Below are 18,489 nucleotides of genomic sequence, written 5' to 3'. Positions count from 1 at the left end.
CTTCCTTTTGTCTTCTTACCATCTTCTTTATTCCCTTCATCACATTTTTCTAACCCTTCTGGTTTATCCTAATCCAATGTTTTTTCCCTGCATCTCCATCTCCTAGGGGCCCAAAGCCACTCAAAACAGTTTCCATCGCATCCTCTGTGACAGGGTCCCATGCTCTGTTTAGAAGTCTAGAAAGTCAAAAACAGATATTAGTTCACACTTAGAAGTGAATAACTGATGTTCCTCCTTCTCTGGGCATTCAAGAGTATATTCTGGTTGAGCAAACACACTCTTAATTTGCGGCGTCCCCACAGAAATGCTTGAATAGGAGCCTCTTTTACTCACACTCTTCACCCCACTCCTGGGAGAGCATCCTCAGAGGACCAGGCACTGATGGAAGGAGCACTGGTGGTCATTAGCTGCTGGACTGCACTCTCCCAGGTCCCCTGGCTACTCCTTCCTCCCACACTCCTTCCCACAGCCTAATCTTTACTTTGCTCAGTATTCACTTTGAGCCACTGTGGAAGGGGGTAGCTTCTACAATGGGAGAGGGAGCTGCCCTTCTGCAGTCTGATCAAACTGGAGAACTTAGTCCTGATTACCAGTATCTTTGGCAGAGCCATCTGTCATCCAGCCTCACTCATACCTGGACGACAAGCCCCTCATCAGGAGAAGATCTGGCCATCCCTGGAGGTACAGGAGCCTTCACAAGGAAGGGTCTTAAAGTCACTTTTCTAGATCGACTGTATAAAATTGATAATAATTACAGTCATCTACTGCTTATGTGTGTTACCAAGTATCACGCAACACAGATATTATACATGTATGTGTACATCATAAATATATGTTCCTGTAACTTTAATTTTGATTTGATTATAACACTAAATATTAGGCATGCTTATTTCTCTTGGTTTGCTGCTTTCTGCTCACCTGTCATGTTCTTCTTCTCACAACCTGGCTCTCAGATAAGTAGAGCTCAGTGACCAGTGGTGTCTACATCCTTCTTAGAGCACACAAGTCCTTTCATAGTGTTTGGGAAATTTAATTTATAAAAAAGGAGACACGCACCAGCCCATAGGCTGCTTAGTGTCCTTTTCAGTTCCCCAGTCTAAAAGGCCAAGTGGAGTGGGGAATGGCAGTAATAATTCCAAACAGTAAATAATTTTTAAGAATCCTATTTAGCTTGACAGTGCATTGCTATACTGCATATATTTTCATTTAATTCTGTTTTATTGCTCTGGGAATTTACAATACTTGTTAAAAAGTGAAACCAAGATATAAACTTATGTCAGGGAAGTTAATTCTATTGCCCTATTCCATTTCCCATTCAAGTACTCTCTGTTTCCTAGAGCACTCCAGAGACTAACTGTGCTTTCTGTAATAATGCACAATGTCAAAAAAAAAAATACACCTTCTCCTTTTCCTCTCCTTATTAGACCTGCTCTTCTCAGACTCACAGCTTTCCTGGGGAAGTGAGAGAAAATTTAAGAGCTTAGGTTCAAAACACCATCCCTTTTAGGTCCCTTAAGATGTGAAATAAGCAGAGATTAGAGGGATTGACATATACACCCTACTATATATAAAATGAATAACTAATAGGAACTTGCTGTATAGCAGAGGAAACTCTACTCCATACTCTGTAATGACCTATTGGGAAAATAATCTAAAAAAGAGTACATATATGTATATGTATAACTGGTTCACTTTGCTGTACACCTGAAACTAACACAATGATGTAAATAAATTATACCCCAATAACAATTTTAAAATAAACAAAGTAAGCAGAGATGGTGGTATCAAGTTCAAGCTAAGAAATCTCCCTAGAAGGATAATGTCCGCAAAAAAATGGAAAGCAAACTTTGCCCATGCAAAAACTAAAATAGAGGCGATTGCCTATAAATCACTAAATACAGATATTATAGTATGTAGTTGAAAGTGTTTGTATTTCTCTTATAATACTATACAAATCCCAAAGAATGAGAGAAGAAAACAATAGCTTTACCTCATTTATTTAATAACTTCTTGTAAATGAGCATTATGACTTGCTACAGCTCAGTTAATATTTAATACAATATGATGGCACTATAGTGGAAAAGGCGGAGATTTTAGTACTAGAGTACTGTAAGAAAATTCCACAAAGGCAAAAGAATTACTAACCCCAATAGTAAAATAAGTATTTGCATGTATATTTATATGTGTGTGTGTGTATAAAGCTATTAGTAGTTTCTCTGTGATCCATTTTTACTATGTAAATCTAAATAATACATTCATAAAAATAAAACATTAGTTATATTTAAAGAACTGAAATAACAATTGGTGTCCAGGGTTTAAGTCACATTACATTACAGTCACTCTACACAAAAAAAAAAATTACTAAAATTATCCTCTTTTTAAAATTTTTTTATTTACTCCTTCACTTTATTTTGGCTCCACTGAGTCTTCCTAGCTGCGTGTGGGCTTTCTCTAGGTGCAGCAAGTGGGGCTGCTCTAGCTGTGTTGCATGGGCTTCCCATTGCAAAGGCTTTTCTTGTTGCGGAGCCTGGGCTCTAGGCGTGCCGGCTCAGTTGTGGCACCCTGGCTTAGTTGCCCAGCAGCATGTGGGATCTTAGTTCCCTGGCCAGGGATCAAACACATGTCCCTTGCATGGCAAAGTGAATTCTTAACCATTGGATCGCCAAGGAAGTCCCTATACTCATGCTTTATATTCTGTCTCTAAGTTCTTTATCAGATAGCCCTTCTGTTGAAAACAATATTACCCTGTTCCTCTTATATACCATATTCGATAAATGCTGACTCTTGAGGGGTTAAGTGCAAAATTGTACCCTCTGGCTAAAGAGGCTTCTCTAACTAGACTCATCAAGGAAAAGACCCCTGATTGTTTCAATTCTGTGTCCTCAGAAGCTGACTTAGCGTCCAACGGGCTGTAGGTGTTCCGTTAGTCTTTGTTAAATTGAGCAAAAATGATACCACAAAGATGAATAACAACTTAGATCCCAACACCGTGGATGACAGTTCTGATGTATAAGAAAATCCTCACCAGGTTTAATGTTTAACTTAGTCATACTCTTTGCAAATCCAGGCAGTACTGGATATTGAGTTTTACTGGTAATATATTTAAGATGATTGATTTTGTATTTTTAAATGTCTTTAACAAGGAAAATTACTGAACCTTTGAAGTAGCACAGATAATGTTTTATGAATTCATTTAGGATCTATGTAGACTATAAATATTACTGAGAATTCTTAGAAATAAAAGTTACTCAATGTTTGGTATTATATCTGGTGTGATTAAAACAAATATGATAAATAGATTAAGAATTAGAATCCCTAAAGATCAGATTAAATAAATAAGAAAATCTTTTATACTTATTTGTAAATGATGAGACGTATTTGATCTTTGATATTAAAGTGTCCTTTATTCATAATTTCTGATAAATAAGATATGTGGGTTTGCAATATGCAATTGTCAGTATATTACAAGGAAAAGAGGTAAAAAATGTCCAAGTTCTGAAAGGAAAAAATGTGGATAAAACAAATAATATCTAAGAATTAGCTCTTCACCTTAGGAAAATCGATAGCCTTCTCTCAATCAAATATCTTAGGTGGAAAAATCCAAAAAATTAAACATAAATGAGTGATTACTTATTTCTTAGCCTTGATAATATTTCTTAACCTCGATAATATATTCATAGGCTTTTATCGTGGTAATCTCAATGCTTTTGTATGTCTTAAATGTTGCGTAATAAAAATGTTTTAAGTAAAAGATGAGCTTTTCAAGAAGAATTTGATGGTATCTTCCTAAATGATAAACTATCCAATGCTCATCCCCATGGAAGTCTCTTAAAGTAAAAACTTTGAATCTCTTTTATGGAAAGAGTTTGACTTACCACAGATCATTAAATAACCTTCGTATAATAGTTTTCCTGGTCATTTTCATACAGACCAAGCATTCACACTGGTCCCAGTAAGTACTTGTTTCCTCCATATTTCTGGAACTTGATATTACCCACAGGTTTGGTAACAGTGTTCCTCAGTAAGAATGACAAAAGAACTTTGCATTAATAAAGAGAATTTACAGCCATAGTCAAATTTAGAGGGAATAAACTCCTTCTTTTTCTTATACTGAAAGTCTTTCCATATCCATGTGTCAAATGTGTGTAATTTAATAAAATCTCCTACTTTGGGGGGAAAATATAATGCTTTACAGTGTCATTTGCATACAAAAGCCTGCAAAACTTTTCAGTTAAAATATTCAGCTTAAAACTTTAAAAAGAAATGTATGCTATTCCCATTATTTTGGTGCTACAGGACTTCAAGACAGTCAAGGACCAACTAAGAGTTTCTAAGATCAGTGGCTCAGAGATCTGAAATATTGCAATACATGAAGACTTAGAGAAACTATGGATGGTGAACCTCAAAAAGAAAAGGTTTGCAGTAGGAGTGGAAGAAGTGTGATAACTTCTTCAGGCTTAGCTCTGGGCCTGGTCAAAGCAGGTCATCATTATACACTTGTTGAATGAATGAATGAACCAATGAATGTACTGGACAGACCCATAATGAAGGAGGAGCAGTGTGGAAGTGGGAGAACAGGTAATCCACATTACTCACCAAGCAGTTGATGGCAGAAAGCAGGACTATCTGTCTTTGTATTCCTGGTGCTTGATACCAGGCCAAGCATGTAGATGGTGCTCGACTAACACAACACATTGGATTTTGCTCAGCCAGTGATCATTATATTTACAGCAGTGGAACAGGCTGCCTGACATGCAGTGAGCTCCCATTTCCTTAAGACTCATTTACAGGCCTACAGCTGACCCCAAGAGCTAGGCCAGACGACCACTAGCAGGGATGTTTGAAAAACACGCCAAGTCTGTCTCAGTACCTCAGAGATCCCTTTAAACATCAAAACATCAGGACCCTGTGTTACATTTTGAGGCAAGAGAAACTGTTAAAGTCCACAACATTTTATTTTTCAGTCTTTTAATAAAAACTCCAAAGGGATGATCAGGACCTCAGGGCAGACACTTAGCAGGTAACCATGAGGGTAGCTCAGTGGGTAAAGAATCCATCTGCAATGAAGGAGACCCCAGTTCAATTCCTGGGTTGGTAAGTTCCCCTGGAGAAGCAATAGTCTACCCACTCCAGTATTCTTGGGCTTCCCTGGTGGCTCAGATGGTAAAGAATCCACCTGCAGTGTGGGACACCTGAGTTTGATCCCTGGGTTGGGAAGATCCCCTGGAGGAGGGCATGGCAACTTATTCCAGTATTCTTGCCTAGAGAATCCCCATGGACAGAGGAGCCTGGAGGGCTACAGTCCATGGGGTCACACACAGTTGGACACGACTGAATGACTAAGCACAGCACATGCCCCCAGCAAGAAAGAAGAGTTCCCAGTCCGAGGCACACAAGCTGTCATTAGCATAATTAGCAGCTCCTCCTCCCCTCCAGGCAGCCTCTTCTCGGGTTCCGGTGACCCCAGTGTTTACAGACCACTCTCCAGTCAGTATCTGCACTGCCCCAGCCTCCCCACACATGCCAACAGCACAGCAGACAGCACACACACTGTCCACACGCAACAGCATGTGCTGTTCAAAGCTCTGACCAGTGGGTCTGCATGTCTCACAGCCAGTATTTTCCAATGTTAGTCACAACTCATCAGCGGATCATTATATTATCTCAGCGACTCCCAATCAACATAGATTTTTCCTAAATAATATGAGATGGAAAAGATGAAACAGAAAATTTCAGAACATCTTACACGCATAGGTGTACACTGTTCCACAAAAATTTATTCTATAAACATATAAATACTGTTATAGTTTGTGAACGTGTAAGATGAATTTCTTAGTCGTAGGTTGAAGTCTAAAAAGTTTGAAAGCGTCTGCTATAAAAGATCAGGGAGATAACTATAATAGTTAAGAGTAAGGGATTTATGAAACTTTGATTCCTAATCCTACATGTACCTGCTCAGTAATCTTGACCGTGTTGCTCATCCCTCTGACCCTGTTTCCTCGTCTTGGATCTGGGGAGGTTCTACCATTTAGTGCGTAACATGCAACAAACACTCAGTGAAGAACAAACTCTAAAAAGTCCATGAGGAACATTGAAGGCTATGGGGTCTCAGAACCGAGCTCACTGCTCCAGGCCACAAGACTCACATGGCCCCACAAGGAGAATTTACGAACGCAAGTTAGAAAGAACGCTCCCTCACCTCTACAGGCGTGGTATCTGGCTCTTAAGTATCTGTGCTAGGGTTTTGCAATTATAGAAACAGTGGAAACCAAACTCCTTAATGTTAGGCTACAAACTGAGGCGGGAGGGGGGCCTTGTTTCTCAAATCAAGGCTCCAGCCTAAGGAAATCAGTTTTCCAAAGCTGCTAGCCAGCCACAGCACTGGAACATCCATCACTTCAGCTAGGGGCCAACGCAGAAGCCCCCAGAATTGCTGCTCTGGTTTGCGCAGAGGCTTCTGGAGGAAGGGACAGAGAAGTCTCTGCTGTCCCTACAGAGCCTGTGGCCTCCACACCACTCACCTCTCACCCAGCCCTGCCTGCCTTCTCCAAAGGGCAACCAGTCACCACCATCAGTTTCCATGATGTCGCTAAGGGCACTCTATGGCTCCTGCCATCCCCGCCCATCTCCACATAAAAGGAGAAATTAGGAAGGCGACTAAGCCTGAAAAACTGAGACAGTGCCCCAGAACACGGGAAAACAGACACACACACAAAGCCCAGGAGAAAAACAGCAGTGCAGATAAGGAATGGAGGAAAGTGATGACAAAAAAAGAGATGGAAAAAAAAGAAACCCAGAAAAAAAATAATAACACAAAGGTGCAAGAGAAGATTTTATTTAAAGCAAGCCAAAAGAAAATAAGTATAAAATAAAAAGGAGGGCAAAAAAGAAGTCATGGAAGAAGCTAGATGGACAAGAGACTGTCCCTAATTCTACGCTGCTTGACTCACTGTTTCCTGAGAAGGGCTATGCCCATGCACAACAGGGCATGGAGAAAGGAAACAGGGGCTCTCCTCTCTAAACTCCCGGTGGCTTTCCCCTCCTCACCAGGCTGGTCCTGAGGTCCATCAGGAAAACACAGGCTCAGTGCCTTTGGAGAAAGAAGCTCCAGAGCTGACAGATTCCAGGTGGACTCGTGACAAATGTACTGCCAGGGGCCACCTCAAGGGTCCCCAGCCCTGATCTCCTCCCGGAGACATGGCTCCACTTGTCAGGCACCTTACCCATCACACTCTTGGTGTCTTGTCACTCTTAGAGAACTCCTTTCTCCACTCTGTGTGCTCCACCCTGCAACCAACACATCCCAGAGCATCTGGGTATTTTTATGCTCAAATCGACTTTATGCATTTCAGAGAATAAAGAACAGGAGCCTATAAGTGTTGCCTGTCCTGGCAACATGGAAATGTCTTGGCTTACCCGGAAAGGGAACTCCACTCTGCCTCCCCTTGGGGGCTAGGAGAGGATCTGGCCTGGCACCCACTCGCTCTCTGGGCCACTCATATCTTCTCAAGCTTCCAAATCACAGAGAAAAGGTACAGCAGGTGGTTGGAGAACATAACCCAGCGCAATCTCAGGTCATTTGTGAGGGGATTAGGCTGGGACCGAAGGGGCAGCTGACCTCAAAGCCCTCCCATCTCTCACCCAAAGTGTGAAGGCCTGAACCCAAATCCATATCCTTTCAGCTAAAGTGAGCAGAAGCCAAGCTTATCATCCTTTCTCAACACACGCTCCTGTGGCCAAAAGGCAGGGGTGGTTCCAGAGGGGAAAAAGGAGAGGAAAAAAAACAAAAAGGGAACTTCATAGTGAAAAACCACCAGACTCAGACACTCTCCAGAGGGTGAGGCCCCAGAGGCATCCCCAGCTCTGTGGGGAGGAGCAAAGGGTCTTAATGTGCAGGTATTCTGAACTGAAACCCCAGTGTCTGGGGCACAGACAGAGAGCGGGGGAAAAGGGGAGGGAAGCCGGCACGTGGCCAGGCGGGGCCAGAAGGAGATGAGGCACAGAGCGAAGGCCTCTGCAGGCCTCCAGCCTGCAACCTGGGCACAGAGTGACTCCTTGCCAGGCCATACCTACTGGCTGCCATGTTCACTCCCCAAAACCTGAGATTTTCCCTTAAAACAGAGACTGAGGAGATGGAAACCAGTCAGCCCAGTCAGTCTGGCTCAGGTGGACATGAAAGGCAGCCTAGGTCACTCATGGATCCCAGAGCTCCCTTTGAGGCAGAAACACAGAGCATCTTTGAGGATTCCTGCTCTCTCTGTGGGGAGGTGGGCAAAATGCTCAAAATACAGTAAAAGCAAGGGTCAGGACCCAAAGGGGTCTCACTCCCTGTTTCTCTGGACTCTCCCTGGGGTGCCTGTGTGCAGGATTTCTGCAGAAGATAGTCCATTTTGTTAAGCCTTTGAATATTCAAATTGAAAGTATCGCGCAATCATTGATTGTCAAATCATGGGTTTCTAGAGGTTTTAAATACTTGGCATGAGGGGGGAAAAACTCAAACCTATACCCGAAGGTATAAAACATTAATTCTGTTTGTCTCCTGCTCCAGGAACCTGGGTGCAGCTGGATGCTTTGTGAAACTTTAAAAATGTTGCATCTCTGCTTCTCCCCCTGCACAGGAGCCCTCCTCCACGCTGAGTCCCTGCAGCTGCAGCATCCAGCCACCGCCTCAGCTTCTGCTGACCACGATGTCGGGTAACTCGACTGCTTCTTCTGGGGTAGGGTCACGAGGGCGAGGGGCGTTTTGATACGGGTGTATTTCCACGACTTTTCCTGCATGGAACAGAGAGGCACAAAGTCAGGGCATGCAAGTAGGAGCCCGGGATCTGCAGAGGGCACGGGCCACGCTGTGGCCGCTCCCACTCGGCGCCTGGTCCCCAGGGCAGAGGCCCAGAGACCGAGTTGGCCGCCGTGGCGGTCCGCGTCCCGCGGTCCACCACCGGCCCTCTCACTTGGCCACAGATGTGACCCTGGGACTTGTCGGCTGAGCGAACTCTGCGCGCGCAGCAGCGGCGGCGGGGGGAGCTAGAGGCTCGCGATGAGCCCGGGACGCGCGCCGGCCGCCCAGAGCCGGGCCGTGGCGGTTCCTGCGCGGACCCCGGGCCGCACTCGCTGCCCCTGGGGCCGCGGACCCGGGGAGGAAGTCTCCGGGAGACGGTGGATGGCGGCAAGAGTGCGGCACCCAGCCCCGCGGGCCAGATGCGGATCCCCTGGGTCTGGGCGACGAACTCAGGACCTCCTTTTCCGGGGGGAGACGTCTAGCCCCCGGGGCCGGGTCCCGGGGGCTCCCACCAGTCCTGCGGCGGTCTCAGCAGTGACCAGGCGAGGCGCTGGCGGCCCGACACGGTCGCGGGCGCTCCGGCCGATTGCGCGGCCCGCCCCCTCCCCGCGCGCCTGTCCCGCGCTCGCGCACTCCGGGGTCGAGGTCAGGGCCGGGGTCGCGCCCGGACTCCCTCGCCCACCTCTCCGCGAACGCTCGCCCGGCCCGACCAACTCACCGCGGCTCCAAGTCCCCCCCACCCGCCACTCGGGGCCGCGGCTGCCCCGAGCTCCCGGCGCGCAGGACGCCCTCCCCGCCGACCCCTCGGGCGCTCGGCCTCTCCCGGCAGCCGGGCAGCCCCGGGCGGCCCCTTCTAGAGGGCGGCTTCCCTGCCGAGAGCGCGCGGTCCTGGGCCGCCCCGCACGCTTCCCCAGGGCTCGCGCTGCGCGGACTCGACTTGGAATCTGGGCGCCGCAGGGAAATGCCAGCCTCAGAAAGGGAGGGGGTGGGGAGAGACGGGAAAAGGGGCGAGCAGGAGCGGGGCCTAAGGAGGGAGGCGGGAAAGAGGCGAAGGCGCAGAAAGGGGGCAAGGAGAGAGGAGGCAGGAGAAAAAGACGGGAGGGAGGGGGGCAGTTCTCAAGCCTGGTCCCTTTACTGGGCTCAGCCTAATGAGCTCCTCGCCGATCCAAGGGCCCAGGGTCGGCCAAACCCCACCCGCTCGCTGCTTGCCCCAGGGCTGGCTTCCAGACCAGGGGCACACTGAAGTCAGAGGCTCCCCAGAAGCCACGACTGGTCCCGTGGGAAAGGAAGGGACTCGGAACTTCCACTGGAGTGGGAGTCGGGTGGGCTAGGTCAGTGCTGATGCATCCAGCCCCTCCCCCGGTCTCTCTTTCAGACCAGAACCCTGGGTTTCCCTAACTGAGCCAAGGAGGAGAGCTTCCCTAGACTGGTCTCCACGTTCCTGAGCAGAAAAACCTGTGCCCAGCCTGGGGCGGGTGGGCCCACAGATTTCCATAGGTTCTGTTTCCACTGGGGCCCTGAAACCTGCCCATGGTAATCTCTTCATCCTTTCAAGTTTGAGGAATTTGAGTTTCTTTCCCATCTGCCTTTTAGCATTCTCTTTGTGTTATCCAGTCCTAGAGATCTGGCGTTAGATGCCATAGTTTATAAAGACCCCTACACCCTTGCCTGACACTGCAGACCTTACCCTTGACCACTGACTCAGTTGCCTTTCCCCAGAAAAACCTAAGGTGTATCAAGGTGTCCGGGTGAAGATCACAGTGAAGGAGCTGCTGCAGCAGAGAAGGGCACACCAGGCAGCCTCAGGGGGAACCGTAAGCATAAACCCTTCACTTGTTCCCAAATGGTGTTCTGCTTCATTCTGCCCTGTGTCTGGGAAAGTGTAGGAGGCCTCCCTGGGCCCATCACCATCCCCAGACCTGGCCTTCTTTAGCTGATCTTACAACATCTGTGCCCACCTTCATCCCACTTCACCACAGAGAACAGACATGTTGTAGGGCTCAGGACCTGGGGGAGTCCAGCCCTCACTGATCATAGTCGATCGTGTTGGTCCAATGCAGGGAGAGAAGCAGCCAGTAGGTAAGTAGGTTCTTATTCTGTAGGAAGATAGTGTATGTGCCCTCACATAGGCAAAGGAAATCTCTCCCAGAAATGTCCTTTTAGGAAGCCCTTCATGGGGCGATTCTCCATGGAACCTCCCCCCACCACCCCCCGCACTCTCTGTCCTCATTTTTCTGATCCGAAGCACTGAAATTACCTAGCTGAAAGGGGCTGTGTAGCCTCAGAGGAGACAGCTTGGGATATAGAACCACCTCCTTATATGGGATGAAGCCTTAAGCAGTTCCGGGTTATGAGATAGACCTGGGCAGTCATAAGGGTACCTACCACTTTATGTGCATCCTAAAGCAGAAGATACTAGCAAGAATGTTCAGCAGCAGAACCAAATAAATAGGGTGGTTTCCCCAAGAGAGGGCAATTAGAGCCCTTGATCACACAGTTGCCTTTGGGTTGGTTTGGGTGTAGATTCAGATACGAAGGATGGGCCCATATTGCCAGTGTTAAGACTGGTCCTGTCTTCAGCTTATTGGCATCTGTCCCACAACAGTGTTTGTGTCCAGTGCTGTTTGTATGCAATGCCTGAGTTCATAAAATGGGCCTTTTAGGGAAGATGCAGATGCTGTAGCGGTGGTGAACACAGGTTCTGAAACCAGTGAACTGGGTTCAGACCTCAGTTCCTCCATTGTGTGAAGGCTTGAGCAAGTTACTCAGTCTCTCATGTCTCGGTTTCCTCATCTTTAAGCTGGAGATAATGGGATTTTGTGAGGAGTAAATGGGTTATTACACATAAACACTTAGAAGAACACTTTCCACTTAGAAAGTGCTCAATACATGTTAGCTGTCATTATTATTATTTGTGAAAAGTAGCTAAAATAAAATTAGAATCAGAAGTTAAAAGCCAGATATTCACTAGTGTTCACTCACACCCTTTGCTCAGAGTTTAGAGGTTGCTGTGATATGGCATGGGCAGCACAAATTTTATATTTGCTGGATGTCAAGTCAGTGGGCTTCCCAGGTAGCTCAGTGGTAAAAAAAAAAAAAAAAAAATCCACCTGCCAATGTAAGAGACACGGGAGATGTAGGTTCAATCCCTGGATCAAGAAGATCCCCTGGAGGAGGAAATAGCAACCCACTCCAGTATTCTTGCCTGGATAATCCCATGGACAGAGGAGCCTGCGGGTTGCGAAGTCCGTGGGGTTGCAAAGAGTCGGACACTTCTGAGCCAGTGAGCATGCATGCAAAGTCAGTACCTCCATATGTAGAACTTCAGCTCATGCTAAAGTTTTAAACTTTCTTCCATTTGTAGAGGGCTTTCCAGTGGTTCTTTTAAAGCACTTTTGCACACTCACTATTTCTTTTAGTTCTTATAATAACCAGGAGAGGTGAGTGGATCAGGGATCTGTATGCCTCTATTACAGCTAAAGTTCAAAGCCTTACAGTTGCTAATGGTAGAGCAAAAAGTGGGACCAAGACCTGCTTATTCTTTGGAAAAAAAAAAAAAAAAACTTTCCCACCTGTTGGCTCCCTAAATTCATCTTCCTGCAGATCCAGCTGTACTGAGCAGGAGTCTTGTAGCCTTAACTACCAACTCCTTTATTTCAGAGATTATTTTAAAATTAATAAAACCAGGAACAAAGGAACTAGGATATACTAGTGGTGCCAAAAAAGAAAAAAAAACCATCAGGATGTTCCTAACAAAATGTAATCTTTCATTAGGGGGCTTTGGGATCTTGTACAGTTCTGCTCCAGCTGCAACCTGGAGAAGCACCACTTGCACATGGCTACTGTATTATTCTTGGCCACTTGGGGGTTGGTTTGGCCACTGTTTCCCTGTTAGCTAGCTGCTGGAATGAAAGCAAGGCTGAAATATTTCATTTGTGTATCTGACCAGTATCTATTCCCTAGAGCAGTTTGACTTATCTAAATTTTTCTGAATTCCTCTCTGAAAAATAATCAAGCAGTACTTCTAAACCAGTGCCTTGCAGGAACATGCAGGGCAAAGCTGGCCCCAACTTTGTTTTCTGGAAGATGATATCCACCCAGGTCCTCACAGGCATGGAGGAGTAACACAGAGATGATTTAACTATGAGAGTCAGATGTAAAATTCCTCACTGGGAACCAGCAGAAGGATCTGGGATTCTAGGAAGCCTAGGAGGTATAGTCAGTAGACATGGATGGCACATAGAAGGGGATAGTGTATATATGCCTGCTTCTGGTTTAACAGAGATCATCTCCAATTTGTTCAGTGGTTGAAGGAGACCTTTGGGAAGCATAAAGCCAAGGAAAGAGTTGATTTTTTTATCAAATATGTAAAGCAGGAAGAAATTTATCATAATTTGTTGTAAAAACAGAGTAGTATCCACAATTTGAAATTTTAAGAAGGCAATCCTGGATGGAAGTTATAGATTGAGACAAATGTTAAGGTATCCAGTAGTGCCAGGAGACACACATGCATGTCAGATTTGTCAATTTCAAAAACTTACTTCAGCAGAATCCGTTTACAAACAGCCCTACACACATATACACACACACACATACACACACACACACACACACACACACATAACTCTCTCACCTACAGGATAAAGAGAAACTTGAATTAGTACTTACCAAAAAACATAATTTACCCTTTTCTACTATTAATTTTTTTAAACAGATGATGTGTTTTTATAAATCATAGATTGTGGATTTTTGCGCTGTTTGAAATCTAGGGAAAGGAGACTGTCTTTGTTTTCTTGGAGCAGAGTAGAAAGTGAACCCATGACTAGCGAGATAATATCACGTAGGATATTGTAAACATACCTGAGGGAGATAACCTGGGGAGGTCTACAAAGGGACCATTCCGGGGGAGGAATGGGGTTAACGAGAGCTCTACAATGAAGCCGAGTTTTTAAAACCCACTCCTTCCAAGTGCTTGAGCTCAAGCTGCAGCCAAATATTTGCATAAAGAGCTGGTGAAGGATTCCAGCTTCCTGGTTCATGACATTACAGCATGGATCGTTTTCAAAATTAACACCACCTCCTATTTCAGCAGCGACTGAGTGTGCAGGCTCCCAGGGGCTCAGTGTACAGCTGTGAGTGTACCCCGCGAGACAGGAGACAGGCATGCGGAGCTCTGCTTCCTGGCACAGACTCTCGGAGCAAGGCTGGCTGGTCCCTTTAAACTTTAAAGCCACCACCTGAAACCTAAAATAAAAAAGTCCTAAATTACTCGATTAGTACAGTTATTAATTTAACCAGAAGACACAGGCTGCTTTACTCTGAATAGTTAAAAGGAACTGACTCGTAAACTTCAGGTATCTATTGTAGTGAAAAAAAGCAAATTTTATAGAAGATAGCATAAAAAGTCCAGAGAAGTAAAATATTTCCCAACCATTAACTACAATGTAGATAAGCTACAGGTTACTGACTACAACTTTAAGAAAATATTTCTGTTATATCATAGCTAGGAAGAACATGTGACTACTTTAAGCTATCCAAGATTAAGCCAACAGATAGTGTAAGAAAATTTTGAGGAAAATGATTGACTGAGTTATAGCTAGTTGGGATTAAATAAATGTTAGTCCTTATTAATTTTAAATTAAATAGTTTAATAGACTCTCTACTGAGTTTTCTTGAATTGTTCATTTATGTAATATAAAAATAATTTAAATTAATTTTTATCAAAATTAATAAAAATTTAATGGGAGACATTAGAAAAAAATCCCCAAGCAAAAATAAAAGTTAAATATGAATACGATATAACATCGGTTGTATTTCACAACGGCAAGTTTTTTTAGAAGAAAGGATCTGGCTTACCTTAAAGTAGAAGGCAACATAGTTCATGTCAAAATGTTTTAGCTTTCCCTTTAAAGAACTCTTATTTCACTTTGCTTTGTGGTCATCTTGCTTTGGCAGCAGTCCGGAGGCAACAGTGTCCACCTTTCAGACCCAGTCCCACCATCTTCTGCAGGTCAGTACAGCCAGCCTTACAATTCCCTCAAAAACACTTGCAAAAGTCCATCTCGAAAGGCTTTTAGTACTTGATTCAGGGGTTAAGATAGGCACCACCATTTAATTGGAATCCAACCAATCAGAAGGTGAAAAAAAAGGCATGGTGACTCCAAATATAAGCCCAGCAAGGAAACAGGTGCAACATTTTGTCCTCATTTCTGAACTGTATTCTCTGCTATCTACTCTGTCCCAAGAGCTTGTTCCTCACATTAGTTCCAGGTCCTCATTTCCAAGTAACTAATCTTGATTAAAAGATCAGAATTGCTTTCTGAAACCTGTTATCTTTTAAGTGTACTATTAGGTGGAAAACCGGACATCCCGAGGTCCTAGAATAATGCCTTTGCTCTTGTTTCACTTAGTTTCTAGCCGACAGGGGCTTCCCTCCCCTCCTTTACTCTCTTCCCAGAAAGCAGTTCAAACAAGTGTGTTTTCTCAGCCCATTACGAATAACGCTATTACATAAACACTCCTACCCATGCCACTCGCAGCTCAGAGTTGAGGGAGGTCATCTATAAGGAAACCTGCGCTATGGGAACTCCCCACTGAATGTGCCACTTTAACTTAACCTTAAAGGAGCCTTGAGACTTCAAAACCTCCAGTGTTCCATCATTCCTCTAAGCCTATCTTCTTTGAGCATTTCAGGATAATAATCAGAATTGGGGCCTATTAATACTAAAATGGAAAAGGAGTCATGTTTTTGGAGCTATTCTTGTTTTGTATTTAAGCACTTAGATTAATTCCTTGATCACGTGTAACGTAATGTGTTCACTAAGGAAACATTTTTGCCTTTTGTAATATAAAACAATACTAGTTTGTATTCTGTATTCCTGGTTTCTCCCTTTTATGATTTGTGTTGCCATTTATAATACTCCTCAAAATATAAGTTCAGTTCAGTTCAGTTCGTCACTCAGTGTGAAAACTTTTAGAAAACAATTAACCCTAGATCAAGAGGATTATTTGCCATGGCATCAGTTTTCTTAAAGCCTCAAGCAACTCTACAGTTTACTTTTGAGAGATGAGGTTCATGTGGACTGCAGATAGGGGCTGGATGTTGGTGCTTATAGTCCAAGAAAGTGGACAGTGAAAGTTTGAGCTTGGCTGTGACAGTTGGACAAAAATTGGATCACCGTTCTTTTCTTTTCACCTTCTGAATAAATCTCCAAGTTATTAATCAGATTCATTCCACTGGGCTTGAATTAACTAAGGCAACTTTAAAAATCCAAATTGCCTGCCTATTTACTTTTCTCAAACTTTCCCCTTTTCCCTCTAGATGTAGGAAATATTCAGAATATAGACTAGAACTCCATTCAAATATGTAACTGCGGTTTTTAAACCAAAACCTCTCCTGTTCCTTTTTCTTCTAGGACTGTATTTTGAGCCTGAACCAATTCCTTCCACACCCAATTATTTCCAACCCCGAGAATTTTCCAGTTGTGTTTCTTGTGAAGAAAACCCAGGCTTTCTGGACCAGATATTTGATTCCTACCTTCAGCCAGAGACACACCCGGATCCTTTGCTCAGTTCCATGCAAAGTACTCCACACTATTTCCCAGACAGCTTCCAAGCTGCCCCTTTCTGCTTTAACCAGAGCCTGGTAATTTATCTCTGTTCTTTACAAAACCTGTTATTGCCTACTATGGGGCAGAGAGTTTGTATCATCTCGTGAGAAATCATACAAACGCTATCAACAAGGAAATCATCCAGGAAGCCAGCAAAGACTGATGTAAAACCCAACAGAGGTAGAAATAGCCACATATTGAAGGGCAAAAACCTGTGGAAACACGTGTAATCACGATTTCCTGAGTCAGCTATGCCCAGAGTACATTGGTGTGTGGCCATAAAAAGGTTTCCTGGCAATATTCATTTAATGTTTTTAAACTGTAAAATTCAGACTTCTCTCTGTTGGAAATTACTGATTTAAACAATGGCCCTTGGATTTTTGAGTTCTAGAAAATGGAATTAAGGCTGTGTCAACAAGGCAAACTGTCATCTGATAAGGAGCTATTTCTGTTTTATTTTGACATTTAATTGGCTCTCCTAACTGGTCATATTGGTCTGGTACAGGCATAAGAGCCCATTTTAGTCTGAGATGGTTGGTAAAAAATGAAGCCCTAATAGTTGAAAACATTTACATTGTCTGTTCATATCAGACCTTAAATTATTGAAAATGTGTTATCAGTTTAAATGGAGTGAGGCTTCCATTGGCAGTTACCAGTTGTTGAAGATGTCTTTTAGATACTGTTAAAAACCTTAAAAACAGGTTTTTTTTTAATGTAAATTCTTTCTTGCTTTTGGTTTGTCAAAAGTCCATGTAAGTAAGTGAATTTTAAGGGGATAAGAAATTAACTCTACAGGATATACACACAGGGCCCCCCAAATATCCACTTCTCTTCCAGCTCCCAAGTTAGGCTTTCTCAGTAACAATCGTGGACCCGCTTAAGAGGGAGCAGAAAGTACCTTTTTCCACAGAGAACAAGACTTTAGTGCCTATAACAGGAGTTTGGAGTCTTGGAGCCTCCCAGACACTGGCTCTGTGAGGATCCCAGCTCTCCCTGTGTATTCACCTTCTTCTCCACAGTCAAGGGTGTGGAGAAACATCCAGGGTGCCACCTGCCCCTTACATCAAGGCACAAGCAATATTTGATGTGCAGGTGACCACGCACAATGGGATTTTGTGGTTTCAAGAACAAAGCATCCTGTAAAGTATGCTTATAACAAAGAAAGCCAGTGAAGCAGGGCAGTTTATTGTTGGGAAAGAAATAGGTAAATAGAGAATGTGGTGTCATGAAATCACACAGCCAGCAAATAAAATTACTTCTGCAGATTTGGGTTGGGTCGGATGGTTTTGTTATGCTTTTTTTTTTTCACCCCTAATGTTCTTTTACTCTGAGTTAATAAATCCGCTCTATTCAGTTCTTTTAATCCTGTCTAATTTATCACGCTTTTTGGTCCTTGGTTTTCATCTCTTTAGACGCCAGAATCGCCTTCGGATTCCTCCACTCTCTCTGGCTCCTTAGACTACAATTACTGTCCTGCTCAGCTGCCTTCATACACCGCGGAGAGCCACACCGCTCTCCCGCAGCTGGACACCAGGAACTGCGGCCACCCGTCGGAAGATTACACCTACTCTCACCCGCCCGCGCACGCCCAGTATGACAGCTTCTCCCCCGCCTCCATCTGCTGCTGTGCCTCCTGTGAGGCCGAACGCTTGGACGCCTTCAGAGCCTCAGACTGCTTTTCCTACCCCAGCACAGACTATGTGAATTTCGCTCCCTCCGCAGCAGCAAGCAGTGATTTGTATAAGAGGGAAACAAATTGGGACATTTGCTACAGTTAATAGAAATGACGCCTATTTGGAACATGACGTGTACATCTTTTTTTTTTTTTTTTTTTTCTTTTTTGACCACCTCTAGATGACAACTCAAAATATACAACCTGCTAACAAAATATCACAGGTGCAGTTTACATGTCACCGTTTTTGGTTTTCTGACACTAATTGAGGCATCAAGACAGAGTCCTTAGGCTCAGTCATACTGCCACTCCTACTTTGTATGCTTAACGGTTAAATATTTGTAGGGAACATTCTGTTGTTTTACTTTTTTGTGTGTAACGAACAAATGATAATTTTTTAACTAATAAATAATTTTGTATTACTAAAA

The 18,489-nt window shown here is 44.2% G+C and overlaps 1 protein-coding gene across 1 annotated transcript; it reads left to right on the top strand.

The window, feature by feature from the left end:
- Positions 1-8,687: 8,687 nt before the first annotated feature.
- COLCA2 (colorectal cancer associated 2) lies at positions 8,688-18,489 on the top strand. The gene is made up of 6 exons (XM_027562090.1): positions 8,688-8,694; positions 8,972-9,172; positions 10,499-10,593; positions 14,735-14,789; positions 16,195-16,424; positions 17,802-18,489. Exons 1-6 carry the CDS (start codon positions 8,688-8,690, stop codon positions 18,165-18,167), a joined length of 954 nt encoding a protein of 317 aa, XP_027417891.1. The 3' UTR covers positions 18,168-18,489.

This window comes from Bos indicus x Bos taurus, chromosome 15 (assembly GCF_003369695.1).
Source record: "Bos indicus x Bos taurus breed Angus x Brahman F1 hybrid chromosome 15, Bos_hybrid_MaternalHap_v2.0, whole genome shotgun sequence".
NCBI classification, from domain to species: Eukaryota; Metazoa; Chordata; class Mammalia; order Artiodactyla; family Bovidae; genus Bos; species Bos indicus x Bos taurus.
This window is presented reverse-complemented; position numbering and strand designations above follow the sequence as displayed.

Bases quoted from the DNA above. Each gene is read 5' to 3' on its own strand.
- COLCA2 (XM_027562090.1), top strand. The intron at 10,594-14,734 runs GTAAGCATAAAC...TTGCTTTGGCAG, and splicing joins AGGCAGCCTCAGGGGGAACC to CAGTCCGGAGGCAACAGTGT. The intron at 16,425-17,801 runs GTAATTTATCTC...TCATCTCTTTAG, and splicing joins TCTGCTTTAACCAGAGCCTG to ACGCCAGAATCGCCTTCGGA.